The 14,621-nt window shown below is 38.1% G+C and overlaps 1 protein-coding gene across 3 annotated transcripts; it reads right to left on the reverse strand.

The window, feature by feature from the left end:
- Positions 1–854: 854 nt before the first annotated feature.
- sagb (S-antigen; retina and pineal gland (arrestin) b) lies at positions 855–11,216 on the reverse strand. Of its 3 annotated transcripts, XM_053507398.1 has the most exons (16): positions 11,168–11,216; positions 9,796–9,851; positions 8,590–8,650; positions 8,193–8,237; positions 7,555–7,754; positions 6,527–6,586; positions 5,802–5,869; positions 5,574–5,709; positions 5,140–5,224; positions 4,954–5,026; positions 4,677–4,814; positions 3,573–3,650; positions 3,407–3,421; positions 3,239–3,291; positions 2,174–2,183; positions 1,009–1,099 (listed from the first exon to the last, which is right to left on the reverse strand). In XM_053507398.1, the coding sequence occupies exons 2-16, from the start codon at positions 9,841–9,843 to the stop codon at positions 1,009–1,011; spliced, it is 1,161 nt and encodes a 386-aa protein (XP_053363373.1). In that variant the 5' UTR covers positions 9,844–9,851; positions 11,168–11,216. The 3 variants fall into 3 exon arrangements, with proteins under 3 accessions (XP_053363371.1, XP_053363372.1, XP_053363373.1); XM_053507396.1 differs by lacking the exon at positions 2,174–2,183 and having other exon boundaries at positions 855–1,099; XM_053507397.1 differs by lacking the exon at positions 2,174–2,183 and having other exon boundaries at positions 855–1,099; positions 11,176–11,207.
- Between the last annotated feature and the right edge of the window lie 3,405 nt (positions 11,217–14,621).

Genomic DNA, 14,621 nt, shown 5'->3' on the forward strand with positions numbered 1-14,621 from the left:
TCATATGTGACCCGAGACAGTGACTCAGATTTAGAAAAAATCTGATTTGTGCATTCAGACAGCCTTAAACAAAATCAGATCTGTGTCACATTAGGGGGAAAAAAAATCCGATTTGATGCACATCAGGCTGGGAATGTGAATGCAGCTCTAGTCCTTGACAAAGCCCCACATCAAATTTCCTGACAAACTGACCTTTATTTATGCTCTGTTCATATATTCATTCCATGAACATTGTACCTGGAACAAAGATATGTCTCTGTGAGTGTGTGTGTTTGTGTTGTCCTGGGTTGCGTGTGTACAAGTGCCATCTGATCCATCAGTGTGTGTAATCTGGTAAGCAGCAGCAGGTGTTTCCTTTGTTAGATCTGTGTAGAGATAAGAGTTTATCACAGCATCACTGTGTGTGTGTGTGTGTGTTGGGGTGTGTCCATACTCCTGAGCATACAGTATGTATTTCATCAAGATATCCTATATATATTGATGCTGTTGGTATACTGTATATATATATATATATATATATATATATATATATATATATATATATATATATATATATATATACAGTATACCAACAGCATCAATCCTTATTATTAAAACATATGATCAGACCATATGGAGCATCCAGTGTACAAATATGCACATGTGAGCTGTTACTATAGAAATAATGAGATATTAAAAAGAGAGCATGTGAACCTTGATATGTTGTAATATACTTTACATTCATATATTATTAATATAACGATAAATACTAAAACTAAATATACTGTACATGTGAATTGTGAATTGTAATGTGTGTGTATATGTGTTACACAAGAAAAAACACATGCAGCGTTCCAGTTACACACTAATTTTTATTCAATAGTCACCAACTAATCAGATGCTGAATAAAGACAGGTCACTAGCAGCACTAGAACTTCTTCCACCTAATACACCTTCACCCTTTAATAAACTCTATAACACTGTAATAATCACTGTAGAGTAAATAATGAAAAAGAGATGATCGGAGTCTCAGGAGTCCTCAGCGGATTCATCATCATCGCCGACCACGCCTTTGAGATATGAGCGCTTAAACTCCTCGAACACCATATCCGTGTCCTCACTACACAAACACACACAATCGCACATAAAGGAAAGCAAGCGGACATGTGTGCTAACATGTGGGATCGTTAAGTGACGCTGCACTGACATCTACCGGGTTGGACTTCATAACTTGGTTGGATATTTAACTTGTGTAAATGTAATTACATTTTTTTCCCCTATTATTTACAGTATTATACAGTGTATTGAAATCTTTTTTTTTCCCCAAGCAAGCTAAATGTTTCTTACCAGGTTTCAAAGTTGGTGAATTAACGTCTATGCTAATGGCAGTGTGTTATTTTAGAGTTACTTCATTTATTTATTTTTACTTAACTTTTAGTCATTTATTTACAAATGTGCTGTTTTAATAACTAAACAATGGCATTAAAATTCAGAAAAAAGCAGAAGAATGCAATGGTGATGGTGAGTCAAAAATTATCCGCACTCCTGCTGGTGAGTTTACACTTGCACAGCAGTAATCTTAAATACACTGATAAGACAGTGAGGCCAAGGGAAGTTTTTATATAACCAGAGTGCGGATAATTTTCGACTCAACCTTGCATTTTCTCACATATTCCTTATGATGTAATACAAGTTCTGGGTGAATGTTTTATTTTTGGAAGGTTTCACATGCTCATATTTCAGAGGGGTGTTCAGGTAAAAGGGTTGAGTAAATGTTGTGTTTGACATTTTTTACAACCTATAACAGATATACAGACTCGTATAAAATTAATTTTTAAGTATGAGATGTTAAGGGGCTTCAGTTAATACCATTAATAAAAAAAGTTATATCAGTGGAACACTAAATGGCAACACAATCGTGGAAATACGTTTTCTAATGGCCGTAAAAATGGAGCTAACTAGCTAACCAAAGGTCGTTTAAAAGTGGCATTACTGCTGCTTTTGGCACTTTTGTAATTATTTGTATGGCTTTAAAATCCTGTCAGACATCATCAGTGTTAGCTAATGTAAGTTAGTTGGCTAGGATTAAGCGCCACTGAAGTGAAATGAATCAGTCATGCTAGTACAGAGTTGCTAGCTCCATCAAGTCTGAAGTCAAAGATTATAATTTCTTTTTACACTGGGAAAGTCTCACCTGTCTTTAACTGGTCCAAGACAAGAGAGAGGGAGAGAAACAAGATTTCAGTCAATAATGAAAAAGTAGCACATTGTATATTATTCTCAATTTAAAGTAATAAAGCGGAAGCAAACCAATCGCCTAAGCTAAGCTACTACTGCTACATACAACTTAAGAGAAATAATCGCTAATGGGAAAGCTAACTGAACAGATTCAACAAAACAATTCAAACAAGAATATCTGCTCGGCTGTTAGGAGTATAAAATAGAACAATTAATGAATAACTTTAATAACAAGGCTAACAGCAAACACAGTTTTTTTTTTCTAGGATGAAATGGAAAAATGTTATGTACTGTACAATTTTAACAGACACAAACAAAACAACACCTTCCTGTTGTTACATTAAAGATAACGTCCCCCTAAAGCATATTAAATGTGTTTATTTAAAAATATTTGAGATTCGGTGCTTACAGTATCAGTCGTATTTTTGTTATTCCTGTTAGCATTGAAGCAGCCGCTTGCTAGTGCATTTACAACAGTGTTTAATGGCTTTCAGGTTTGGCTGTTAGCTCCTAACAGTGCTTACTCTGGTGTAGCTCATTTAATCCTTTAATGTCATATTATGAGAAATGCAGCGTAGAAGAAGAAAGGTCCGCTGCTATACTAATGCACTTATCCCAGTGTTTCACTAGTGCTTGGATACCATCAAGGTAGAAAGGTTTCTTAGTACGCTGAAGCCATGATTGGACTGCCTGTCTGATTCACGTCTGAAACGTTGGCCTCCCAGGAACTCCTTTAACTGCCGTTTCAGCAGAGTGTATTTAAGGATGAGAACGCGAGAGGACTAAATGATTCAACAGTGCTGTATCACTTTCCTTATGTAAAGATGAAGCGAGATGAAGGCTAATCCAGCTACATTAGTATCAGCAGGCAGTTCAGCAGGCAGTCAAACAGCGTTGTAGGTAAAGTAGGAACTCGTTACCTCCAAATTATATTGAAGGATAAACTCCTATTTCTACATATTTTCCTAAGTAGTTTCCAACTAACTCTCACAATTTGTTTATGTACTGTAGTATAACTCACTTTCCTCAGGTTTGGGATGCATGAGAAGAAATGGCACCTCCACAGCAACCTCACTAAACACACACATGCACACACTTTGTTTACATACAGTACAAAGTTGATCATTTATATTAAGAATATTTAAAACATAAACTCTACACAGTTTTGTAATGTTTAATTTGGACATACCTCGAACCAATCATGCTGTAAAACCCAAATCATGAAATAGATTATTATACAGCTTTTAAATAACATTTATACGTCTATAACATGGTAATAAACACTGCGTGATAAATAGTGAAAGAATTAGTTTAGTGCTTTCTGCACAAATAGACACACACACACACATACTCACCCAGCTGCTGTGCCTCTGACCACCACTCTGTAGGACACCAGAATCCCGAGAATCTCTTTCAACACCTCCGCCTTCACTCTGGACACACACACACATGTAAACATTTGCATGCACACAATCAGTTCCACTATTATAGTGTAACATTTATCAAAATTTTGCTCAAAATGAATAAATCTTCAAAAAAAAAAAAACTTTTCAGAACCTTAGTCCTTCATTTTAGTCTTCAGTGTCCACAAACTTTTACTTTTACACTTACTTTAATCTTTAATATTTGCGTCTTTGCACTCACTTGTTTTTTTTTGTCCTCAGTCCTCCTTGTATTTAGCACTGTTGGAGCTTTATTCTTATCCTTTAGGAACTATAGCCTATCCTGTACAGTAGAATACTCAACACCTTTGCATTTAGTTTTTAATGTCCGACTTATAGGAACCCACAGTGACACTGGATTTTACAACACCTTTAGCCTATAGGGCCTTTATAATCTTTACACCTTTGTCCTTAGCCTTGAGGGCCCTTAGAGTATTGCTCCTTGACTATAGCATATAGAAGGTTTACATGTTTGCCTCTAACCATAAGGGTCTTCATTCTTTCATTCCAGTATTTCATGCTGCTCTTTGTCTTTAGTGACCACAGCATATTAAATGCTTATATCTTTGTGCCTTGAGACAAAGTCATAATGCTTACACCTTTGCCTTCATGGACCTTGGCCCGTTTGGGTCCTATAGTAGTTAAAGACCTTAGAGATTTGCATGGAGAATACATAATCTTTTGCCTTAAGGACCCTGAGTTGCTTCTGGATCCTTTGTTTTCTTTTTGTCTCTTAACCTTTAGGGCATTTGTCCTGTATGTTTAGACTTTATAATACCCTTTTTTCCCCAACCTTCAACATTTCAACAGACAGCTCACTGTTTACTCAGTCTTAGGGTGCTTAGACTAACTGTCCATGTCTTTTACCGTCTTTTACAGTCCCTGGTCTTTCTCTCTCTCTCTCTCTCTCTCTCTCTCTCGCTCTGTCTCAGTTTAGCCTTGAAACTTACGCCTTCTAGTGTACCTCTAATTCCTTTCCATAATACATTGCTCTGACAGAGTGTGCTGTTCTCTCACATGCTAGAAGAAGCCAGGTTGGTGTCCTCGTGCTTCAGCTTCCCGTCCAGTGCTAAGCCCCGCCTCTCACGGTTGTTCTTCAGTAAGGGGTACAGAGTGTACACTTTCTTCAGGCTGGTTCCAGACGGCACCACGTCTCTACGGCAACATCACAAATCAGTGGTGATGTCATGAGCAGACTGGGACCAGTGCATGTGCAAGTGTTTCTACTTATGCGTGTGTGTGTGTGTGTGTGTGTGTGTGTGTGTGTGTGTGTGTGTGTGTGTGTGTGTCTTACGTGGTTTCCTCACAGGCTACAGATTTTGTGTATTTGTCATTGGAGTACAACACCACATTAGTCATCTGCTCAACTGTGGGTGAGACAGACAGAGAGATAGGATAAGACCTTAAAAATAGTGCTGTGTGTGTTAGAGAGAGAGAGATGGAAAGAGAAAGAGAGAGTGTGTATGTGTGTGTGCGTTACCTGATACTACAAGGTTCTTTACATCCTTGCTGGAGCTGTTATCAATGTCCACACTGACGTTGATCGGTTCCCCATGATAATATGTCTAAGAGAGAGGGAGAGAGGGGGGGAGTTTAAAAAAGAAAAAGTGATAGACAGGAAACCATATTGCTCAATAGATAGATAGATAGATAGATAGATACTGTAGATAGATAGATAGATAGATAGATAGATAGATAGATAGATAGACAGACAGTTTGCTCCTTGAGCTACACAGCTTGTAGTTTGTTATCTTTTTCTAGACTTAGAGTCGGAGCAGGATCAAATGAAAGGTTTTAAAGAATCCCAGACTAAACATCCAGATCCTGATCCAGCTCGCTGGTGTGCAGCTGTAGCGCCATTTATACAGCGATCAGCACAACAAGTTAGAATAGATGCTAAACAGGAAGCCCGACCTCTTTCTCTAGAGCGACACGCATGTGGAGAGGCTTGTCTGACATCATAAACTCGCAGGTTGTCTCGCATGATGGAGGAGCGTCGCCTTTATCGAGAGCATGCTGCACCTTCCTTATAGCTAAACGCACAGAGCTCCTACAGAGAGAGAGGGAGAGGGAGAGGGAGAGAGCGCATAAGTTCATGTATCATATATAATCAGAATATTAAAGCGTGCATCAGATAGTTACCTCTTATGAGCTTTCTCATCCTGATTCTCAGCACAGAAGGCCTTCACCTCAAACTCCACCGCACAGTGCTGTAGACACAGAGAGAGAGAGAGAGAGAGAGAGAGAGAGAGAGAGAGAGAGCTTTCAGTGTTCCAGGGCTAAATATCATTCCAAGCACCCTTATCAGATATTATTGCTCATTTGTATTTTCTTGGTGTATTTTGGAGGTGGCGTCGTCGTTAGCACTGTGGCCTTGCACCTCGATTCCTCAGGGTTCGATTCCTGCCTTAGGTCTGGGCTTGGTAGGTTTTCTCCGGGTACTCCAGTTTTCTCTCACAGTTAGGCTAATTGGCAATTCCAAATTGCCCGTATTGTGTGAATGACCATGTGAGTGGGTGTATATGTGTGTGTGCACTGTGACGGACTGGCACCCCTAAATGCCTTTAGGGCATTTTCTTATTTACCCCTTTGTCCTTAGACTTTAGTCATAAGTGTTTTGCATTCACTGGTGACCTTTGGGTACCTCGCCTTATGCCCGAGTCTCCTGGGATAGACAAGTGGTGTAGGCGATGAGTGAGTGATAAGTAGTGTATTATGGAGTTGTGTATTTTTGTCCTGATATACTGTACAGTTTTTTAGTGTTGTACAAATCCCATGTATGTTGTTATAGTCGACCGATTAATAATATGTTATAGGGGCTAGTATGATGTTGTAACTGTAAATGTTGTCACGGTTGTCCTGCTTACCTTGCCCTCATCGGTGGGTGCTGGCTGCAGAGTCACAGAGCACGGCAGGTTATCGGGGAACTGAAACACACAACGTGAAGAACACACCTCATCATCATACTGTACAAAACAAACAAAAAACTCAAAAAGACTTTAGGGCACATCGAGGCACTTAGGGCTTCTGTGTTGGCCTTCAGTTAACAGTATTTAGAATCTTAGTTGCACTATGCCTTTAGGGCATTTTCTTATTTACCCCTTTGTCTTTAGACTTTATTCATTAGTGTTTTGCATTCACTGGTGACCTTTGGCACTCTTGGACATTGGGGAGCTTAGTCGTTTAAAGTAAGCATTTATATCACTTGGCTTTGCACTTTTAGCCTTTAGGGCACTTGGTGCATCTCAATGACCTGTCAGGAAGTGACCTGTCAGGAAGATAAATTCTTAATCTTTAGAACATTAGATATTTAAACTTTGACTTTGGGGCATTTAATTTTTATTACGCTCTTTATTCTTCAACTTTAGTCCTTAGACATTTGTCTTAAGCTTAGACTTTTAGGCATCTAGCCATTTTTACTCTTCAGGTCATTAGAGTTCATAGCCCTTTAGCATTAAAAGCTCTTGGTTGTTCAGTCTAGGTCTTTCGGGCACTTGGTGCCTTAACGTTGGCCTTTAGGGCACATGAATGTCTTCAGAACAATAGTTATGGCTACTTTGTCTTTAAGGCATTTTCTCTCTCACAGTTTTGTTTATAGACTTTAGCCTTCATCCATTAGATCTACACTGTTAGATTTTTGGCCTATTGACTTTTTTACTCTTGGAGTTCAGGGTGCTACTACAATATTAGCATTTAAAGCACTTGGGTTGTAAGTGTTAGCCTTTAGTTCTAAACTCTAGTCTTTAAAACCTTATATGCATCTTATACGCATCTTATATGCAAAAATGCATTAGAAAAGGCATTACGTTTAACGGGGACAAATAAAGCAAAATGATTTATTTATTAACGTGACTGTTGCAATAAATTCTTTTGAAATTTGAGCCCTCACTGTTACCTCAAAGAAGAAGGGATGGGCTTCGTTTCCAAGTTTACGCAGCAGCCTTTCTTGCAGCTTGGTGTGGATGCTGCGCTCACGGTCCTGCAGTGGGGGATACACCTGCCTCGTGCACACGTAGATATCCCTCCGAAACGCCCAACCCAGCATATCTGAATCATCTCGACCATAACGGAAGGTACATGACAACATGATGTACACTGGCAGACACACACACACACACACACACACACACACACACACACACACCATGAGTGGAAAAGATGTTCATTTCGTCATATAGTGTTTTATAAAATACAACAAACACAATACTGTTACTAGCTGTTTTGTCTTAGAAAGTAACATCATCAGCGCCCTCTAGTGTCTAATCTTCAGGATCTGACCAATCACAAAGCAGAATTCCATCATGTTACAATTCCATCATGTTACAACACAAAGCAGAATTCCATCATGTTACAACTTTTTAACTTGTCAAATATTGTTGCATGAAAATACATCTGTATAATAGTTGTTGTTTTTTTGCGGAAAAGAAAATAATGTTTTAATGCCATCTAACAACTTTTCAAACATGCATTGGCTACTTTGCAAACTAGCTAGATGACTGCTATAATTAAGTAATAAAAGCAATGTTCTCTCACCTTTCTTTCCTTTTATTTGATGTGGATCGAGCAGTACTACACCATCTGAGAGGTACACATACATGCACACACACACAATTAATCCATTTCAGATAGAACCAACTAATAAGGAATAAGTATAGGACGGATAAATAAATGTTTTTTTTTTTTTGCTTAGCATTCGCCTTTAGGGCACTGCCTCATTAACATACCCCAGAGATTAATAATGAAACAATATGGGACACCAACAGCCCTAAGCCTCTATGGGCTCTTTTATTTTTCACCCTTTAGCATTTGGAGTCTCATACACTTCCATCCTTTATGACCTTTCGATATTTCACTTTTGGACTTTAAGCTCCACCATATCTTAGCTAACTAACCATCTCTGACCTGAGCCGTTATGGATGAGCTGACTTACCAACAGGATCGACAGTTCCACAGTGGTCCACAAAGTCCCGCCTCCCCATGTAAATTCCCACCTAGCATCAAACAATAAACAATAAAGTTACAAGAACCAACTGATTCTGTGCCTAGCAGCTAAACATTATGAAGAGTGGAAGGTGACCATATTAAATAAATAATGGTGCAAATAAATAAACCGTTAGCATTAAATAATTAATTGAATAATTAACATTAGGGTTAAATAAATAAATGATTTATTGTTTATTGTGTGTCTTTAACATTTGAAATTGAGACATAAATATTTAAAATTGATTTTTTTAATAAATTCCAATTTTTTTTATATATATAATTGAAGATATATTTATTTATTTATTTATCACAATGATTGACCGTCCACATAGTTTGATTAAATTATTTTGTAGTGTGTCCAACTAGCAACTAACTTGTGGGCAAAGAAGACAAATTTTACTTGAATAATATTGTACCTGTTATAAACCTACATGAGAAAAAGTTGAGTATTATTTACACCAGCCACAATATTATTCAAGTAAAAGTAGAAGTCCTTTATTTACATTTCTGTATCAAATGTACAAAGCTTGCATTGTAATGACTGTAGTCTTTAAGTCATAGTAAAAGTCTCTCTCTCTCTCTCTCTCTCTCTCTTTTTCTCTCTTTCTTTGCGCTTCCTTCCTGACTGTGAACATGCTGTTTCGTCCATGTCTGCAACCATTCTGTTCTGATTTTAAACACCTGCTAAATGATTTAGCGCTTCACGGAGGGAAGGCGAAACAAGCAGATACATCTAATAGTCTGCAGGTTACAGTTCAAATGTTACACTGTAGTGAAGTAGAAAGTACAGATATTTGTTGTAGGATGTAGTGGAGTAAAAGTTACAGCATCCACCAATAAAACCTCTCAAGTAAATTATATATGTGTAAAAAAAAATAATTTAAGTACACAAAAAAAGTTAATGTTCTTAGTTACCCTCTACCTCTGCTGACGCTCATGAAATAATCAATCTTGAAATAAATACATTTTAAGATAGAAAATATACAAGATTAACTAAATAAATATGCATTATTAACCGAATTAACTTAATGACACTTTTAACTAATTAATTCTACTTTTAATGCTTTATTTAATGACAAATTTGTTTGTTTATTTCACGCTGTCACACTCCACGCTCCATAGAACACTACTTGAGATGGAAAGTAATTCTTACGGATTTGTCACGTGACAGCTTTTTATAAATGACGTGCTTTGGACTCATGGTGCCAACTACAGAGGAAAGAGAAGACAAATTGCACAATTTAACACACACACACACACACACAACTGAATCAGGAAGAAGAGGAAAAAGGTTCACAACATATAACGTGGCTCTCAATATGGCCGCCATCAGACATCAAACTTGTCGTTTGCTAAAGGCTACAAAATAGTGACCATTTAGTTGCTATTCCATAATTATTTTTTGATTTCATGCAGTAGATGTTTTTATTTTACATTTCATAAAATCATGATGTATCAGTTACTAACTGTGGAATGCTGTTTTATTTTGGCTAAGACACAAGCTTACATGTGTTGTGAATAAAACTACATGCTAATGCTGGCTAATAATTCCAAACCACTATATATACACCAGCAAATGCTTTATAATGTGATCATTTTGTGTTTTCCTAGTTGTCTTAAACATAAGCTGCTCATTTCACACACTCATTGTGTACACCGCTTTATCCTGGATCACGCGGTGCCTGGAGCCTATCCCATGAGTGCCGATCCAAGACGCTAATTAGCCTAACCCGCATGTCTCTGGCCTGTGAGAGGAAAGTACCGGAGTACCCGGAGGAAACCCACCAAGCACGAGGAGAACATGCAAACTCCATGCACTCAGACACCAGGGTGAATCGAACCTGGACCCTGGAGGTCCGAGACGACAGTGCTACCCACTAAGCCACGGCACCATCCGTTGCTCATTTTAATTGACTTATAATGGTATTATTAACTTGAGGAGATTGTCTTGATTATCTGTTTCCTCCTCATCAGCATTCTGCTCCTTAACCTTAATTCGTTGCCTCATCATCCTCTTCATCCTCATCCTACTAACATTATAATAGGCTTCAATTCCAACCAAATGCACAACGCACTTTACTTTAGTCCTTTATCTTAGATACCTACACTAAGAAACTAACAAACATGGAGTAAAAGTAGGCAACATACAGAGTATATGCGAATATGATTTAATAAACATGTTTATGATGAGTAATATAAGAACAATTTTGCAATGAGCACACTGTTTTGCTCGTTAAATAAATAAAAAATTGTTCTTTTTAAAAGTGTTTATAGTTTTGTTAAATTTGGCGGAACGTGTACAACAAATTATTTTAACTTAAGACATATATTAAGACATATATTTAAAGTTATGTAAAATAAATAATGAAAACTTATTTATAATGACTACATTATAAAATACTGCGTAAAAAATACAAAATGTATTAAAAATAACTCTATTACAATTATAATTATTAATATGCTTCCTTCTCAAGAATAAAGATCTTATTGAACACATAATCAGCGTTAGAAAGAAAGAGACTCACATGCGTACGTGTGTAAAGGAGAGACACAGGGTGCACGGTCACACAGGTAGCCAGGTGTGTGTTTAGGTGAGCGCTGTGTGTGTGGCTGTATTTGTAATGTGTGTGTGAGAGAAGCTCCACCTTTACACTCCTCTCATTGGACTGGCTCACTTTGTTAGAGTCAGCAGGATTCCCATGCACCCTTACACACACACACACACACACACACACACACACTGTTGATCATTAATGTTTTATAAAGAGATTATGCACTGCCTGGTTTAAAAAAAACTCATTTTATTTGATCGCCTTTCACTGTGACTACATGAACACGAGTTCATGTGTGAAAACGATTCAGAACTCTTTATCAGTACTATATTATGGCCGTATCGTCAGGGAGGAAAAACTCCATAGATGTGACAACCTGGTCATTCAGTACATTCAGGTCGTCAGCTGACTTAATTTTATTGCCCCATAACGTCTCGACCTGAGCAACTGATCAACCCCAGATCATAACACTGTCTCCACTATGCATGATGGGAGCATCGCTTCATGAGCTTCCCTTCTTACCCTGACACGCCCATCGCTCTTCAGTAGGGTCAGTCTGGACTCATCAGACCACATGACCTTTTTCTCCATCGCTCCAAAGTCCAATCTCTCAACACATTGTGTGTATACGGAAATGCTCTTACTTTCTCTATTAAATATAGCTCTGGTTTCTACTGTAGATTTTTTATGATGCAATCACATTAAACGTTTAAGTAATCTCCGTTCATGCTTTCCTTTCGCCCACAAAGTTAACAGTTTAGCACTTTTCCTTCCAGGTTGGTTTTTTTTTATTATGTTCAACCCAATTTTAGTAATCCTAAATATCCTTAGTTGTTTTTGTTGCTTAACTTAGGACAATACTTTCACCCATCTGAAAGAGACATTTTTTTTTTTAGCCAGGCAGTTTATACTGTATTATAACAACACATGAGTGTAATAAAAGTGTACTGTGATAAAATAAACTGTAATGCAGACGTGGAGTGTAAATATGTCCGGACTGCTTTCTCATATAAACCCATGTTGTCAGAGTCAGCGATCTGGGCCCCAGTCTAAGCGCAGATTACAAATGGTTATCTCAGCGGGATGCTTAGCATAATCGCACACACACACACACACATGTGCTCATGTTCCAGTGTTGTGCATAAGGTGTTACTGCAATAATAAGCGACTAAGAAAAGAAAAACAGAAAATCTCAAAAACAGTGGTCAGTGTTGATGTTCTAACCAGGAACTGACAGAGGTCTCGAACAGGATCTATTAAACTCAGCCTTTCACAATTCCTGACATTTAATCCTAGTAATCATTCCCTGTCCTATGTCAGTTGGACATGGATGACTACCTTATTTGAAAATGTGAAATGACAGAATAATAATTTTTTTCAGCTTTTATTATTCCCAGTGGGTCAGAAGTTTACCTACACTTAGCTGGTATTTGGTAAATTGTATAAATTAAAATGTTTCAGGTCACCTGATTGGATTGAGGTCATGGCTGCTTAAATACCTTGAGTTTGTTGTCCTTAAGCCATTTCGCCACAACTTTGAAAGTATGCTTGAGGTCTTTGTCCATTCAGACGGACCATTTGTGACCAAGCTTTAACTTTCTGTCTTGAGATGTTGCTTCAACGCACCCATACAATACTGCCACCCCTGGGCTTCAGTTTTCCTTTCAGACAGTCGTTATGGCCAAAAAGGTTAATTTTTGTTTCAGTGGACATTTCTCCAAAAACATATTTGTCCCCATGTGCAGTAGAATTTGGAGTTGTTTTTTGCTTGCCGAGCAGCCTTTTAGATTACATTAGTATCCGTCTTGTTTTACTGTGGATATACTGTAGATGGTTTTGTAAATGTTACTTCAAGTGTCTTTACACAAAACATTTCTGAGCAGTAGAGAAAAAAAAAGTCCAAAAGATTTTAATGACTGTGTGGTGTCTGATGTTGTATATACAGTGGTGTGAAAAACTATTTGCCCCCTTCCTGATTTCTAATTCTTTTGCATGTTTGTCACACTTAAATGTTTCTGAACATCAAACACATTTAACTATTAGTCAAAGATAACACAAGTAAACACAAAATGCAGTTTTTAAATGATGGTTTTTATTATTTAGGGAGAAAAAAAATCCAAACTTACATGGCCCTGTGTGAAAAAGTAATTGCCCCCTGAACCTAATAACTGATTGGGCCACCCTTAGCAGCAATAACTGCAATCAAGCGTTTGCGATAACTTGCAACGAGTCTTTTACAGAGCTCTGGAGGAATTTTGGCCCACTCATCTTTGCAGAATTGTTGTAATTTAGCTTTATTTGAGAGTTTTCTAGCATGAACCGCCTTTTTAAGGTCATGCCACAACATCTCAATAGGATTCAGGTCAGGACTTTGACTGGGCCACTCCAAAGTCTTCATTTTGTTTTTCTTCAGCCATTCAGAGGTGGATTTGCTGGTGTGTTTTGGGTCATTGTCCTGCTGCAGCACCCAAGATCGCTTCAGCTTGAGTTGACGAACAGATGGCCGGACATTCTCCTTCAGGATTTTTTGGTAGACAGTAGAATTCATGGTTCCATCTATCACAGCAAGCCATCCAGGTCCTGAAGCAGCAAAACAACCCCAGACCATCACACTACCACCACCATATTTTACTGTTGGTATGGTGTTCTTTTTCTGAAATGCTGTGTTACTTTTACGCCAGATGTAACGGGACACGCACCTTCCAAAAAGTTAAACTTTTGTCTCGTCGGTCCACAAGGTATTTTCCCAAAAGTCTTGGCAATCATTGAGATGTTTTTTAGCAAAATTGAGACGAGCCTTGATGTTCTTTTTGCTTAAGTGGTTTGCGCCTTGGAAATCTGCCATGCAGGCCGTTTTTGCCCAGTCTCTTTCTTTTGGTGGAGTCGTGAACACTGACCTTAATTGAGGCAAGTGAGGCCTGCAGTTCTTTAGATGTTGTCCTGGGGTCTTTTGTGGCCTATCGGATGAGTTGTCTCTGCGCTCTTGGGGTAATTTTGGTCGGCTGGCCACTCCTGGGAAGGTTCACCACTGTTCCATGTTTTTGCCATTTGTGGATAATGGCTCTCACTGTGGTTCGCTGGAGTCCCAAGGCTTTGGAAATGGCTTTATAACCTTTACCAGCCTGATAGATCTCAATTACTTTTGTTCTCATTTTTTTCTGAATTTCTTTGGATCTTGGCATAATGTCTAGCTTTTGAGGTGCTTTTGGTCTACTTCTCTGTGTCAGGTAGCTCCTATTTAAGTGATTTTTTGATTGAAACAGGTGTGGCAGTAATCAGGCCTGGGGGTGACTACAGAAATTGAACTTTTAACTGTGATAAACCACAGTTAAGTTATTTTTTAACAAGGGGGGGCAATTACTTTTTCACACAGGGCCATGTAGATTTGGAGTTTTTTTTCTCCCTTAATAACATAATCTTCATTTAA

The sequence above is a fragment of the Clarias gariepinus genome, chromosome 11 (genome assembly GCF_024256425.1).
Source record: "Clarias gariepinus isolate MV-2021 ecotype Netherlands chromosome 11, CGAR_prim_01v2, whole genome shotgun sequence".
NCBI classification, from domain to species: domain Eukaryota; kingdom Metazoa; phylum Chordata; class Actinopteri; order Siluriformes; family Clariidae; genus Clarias; species Clarias gariepinus.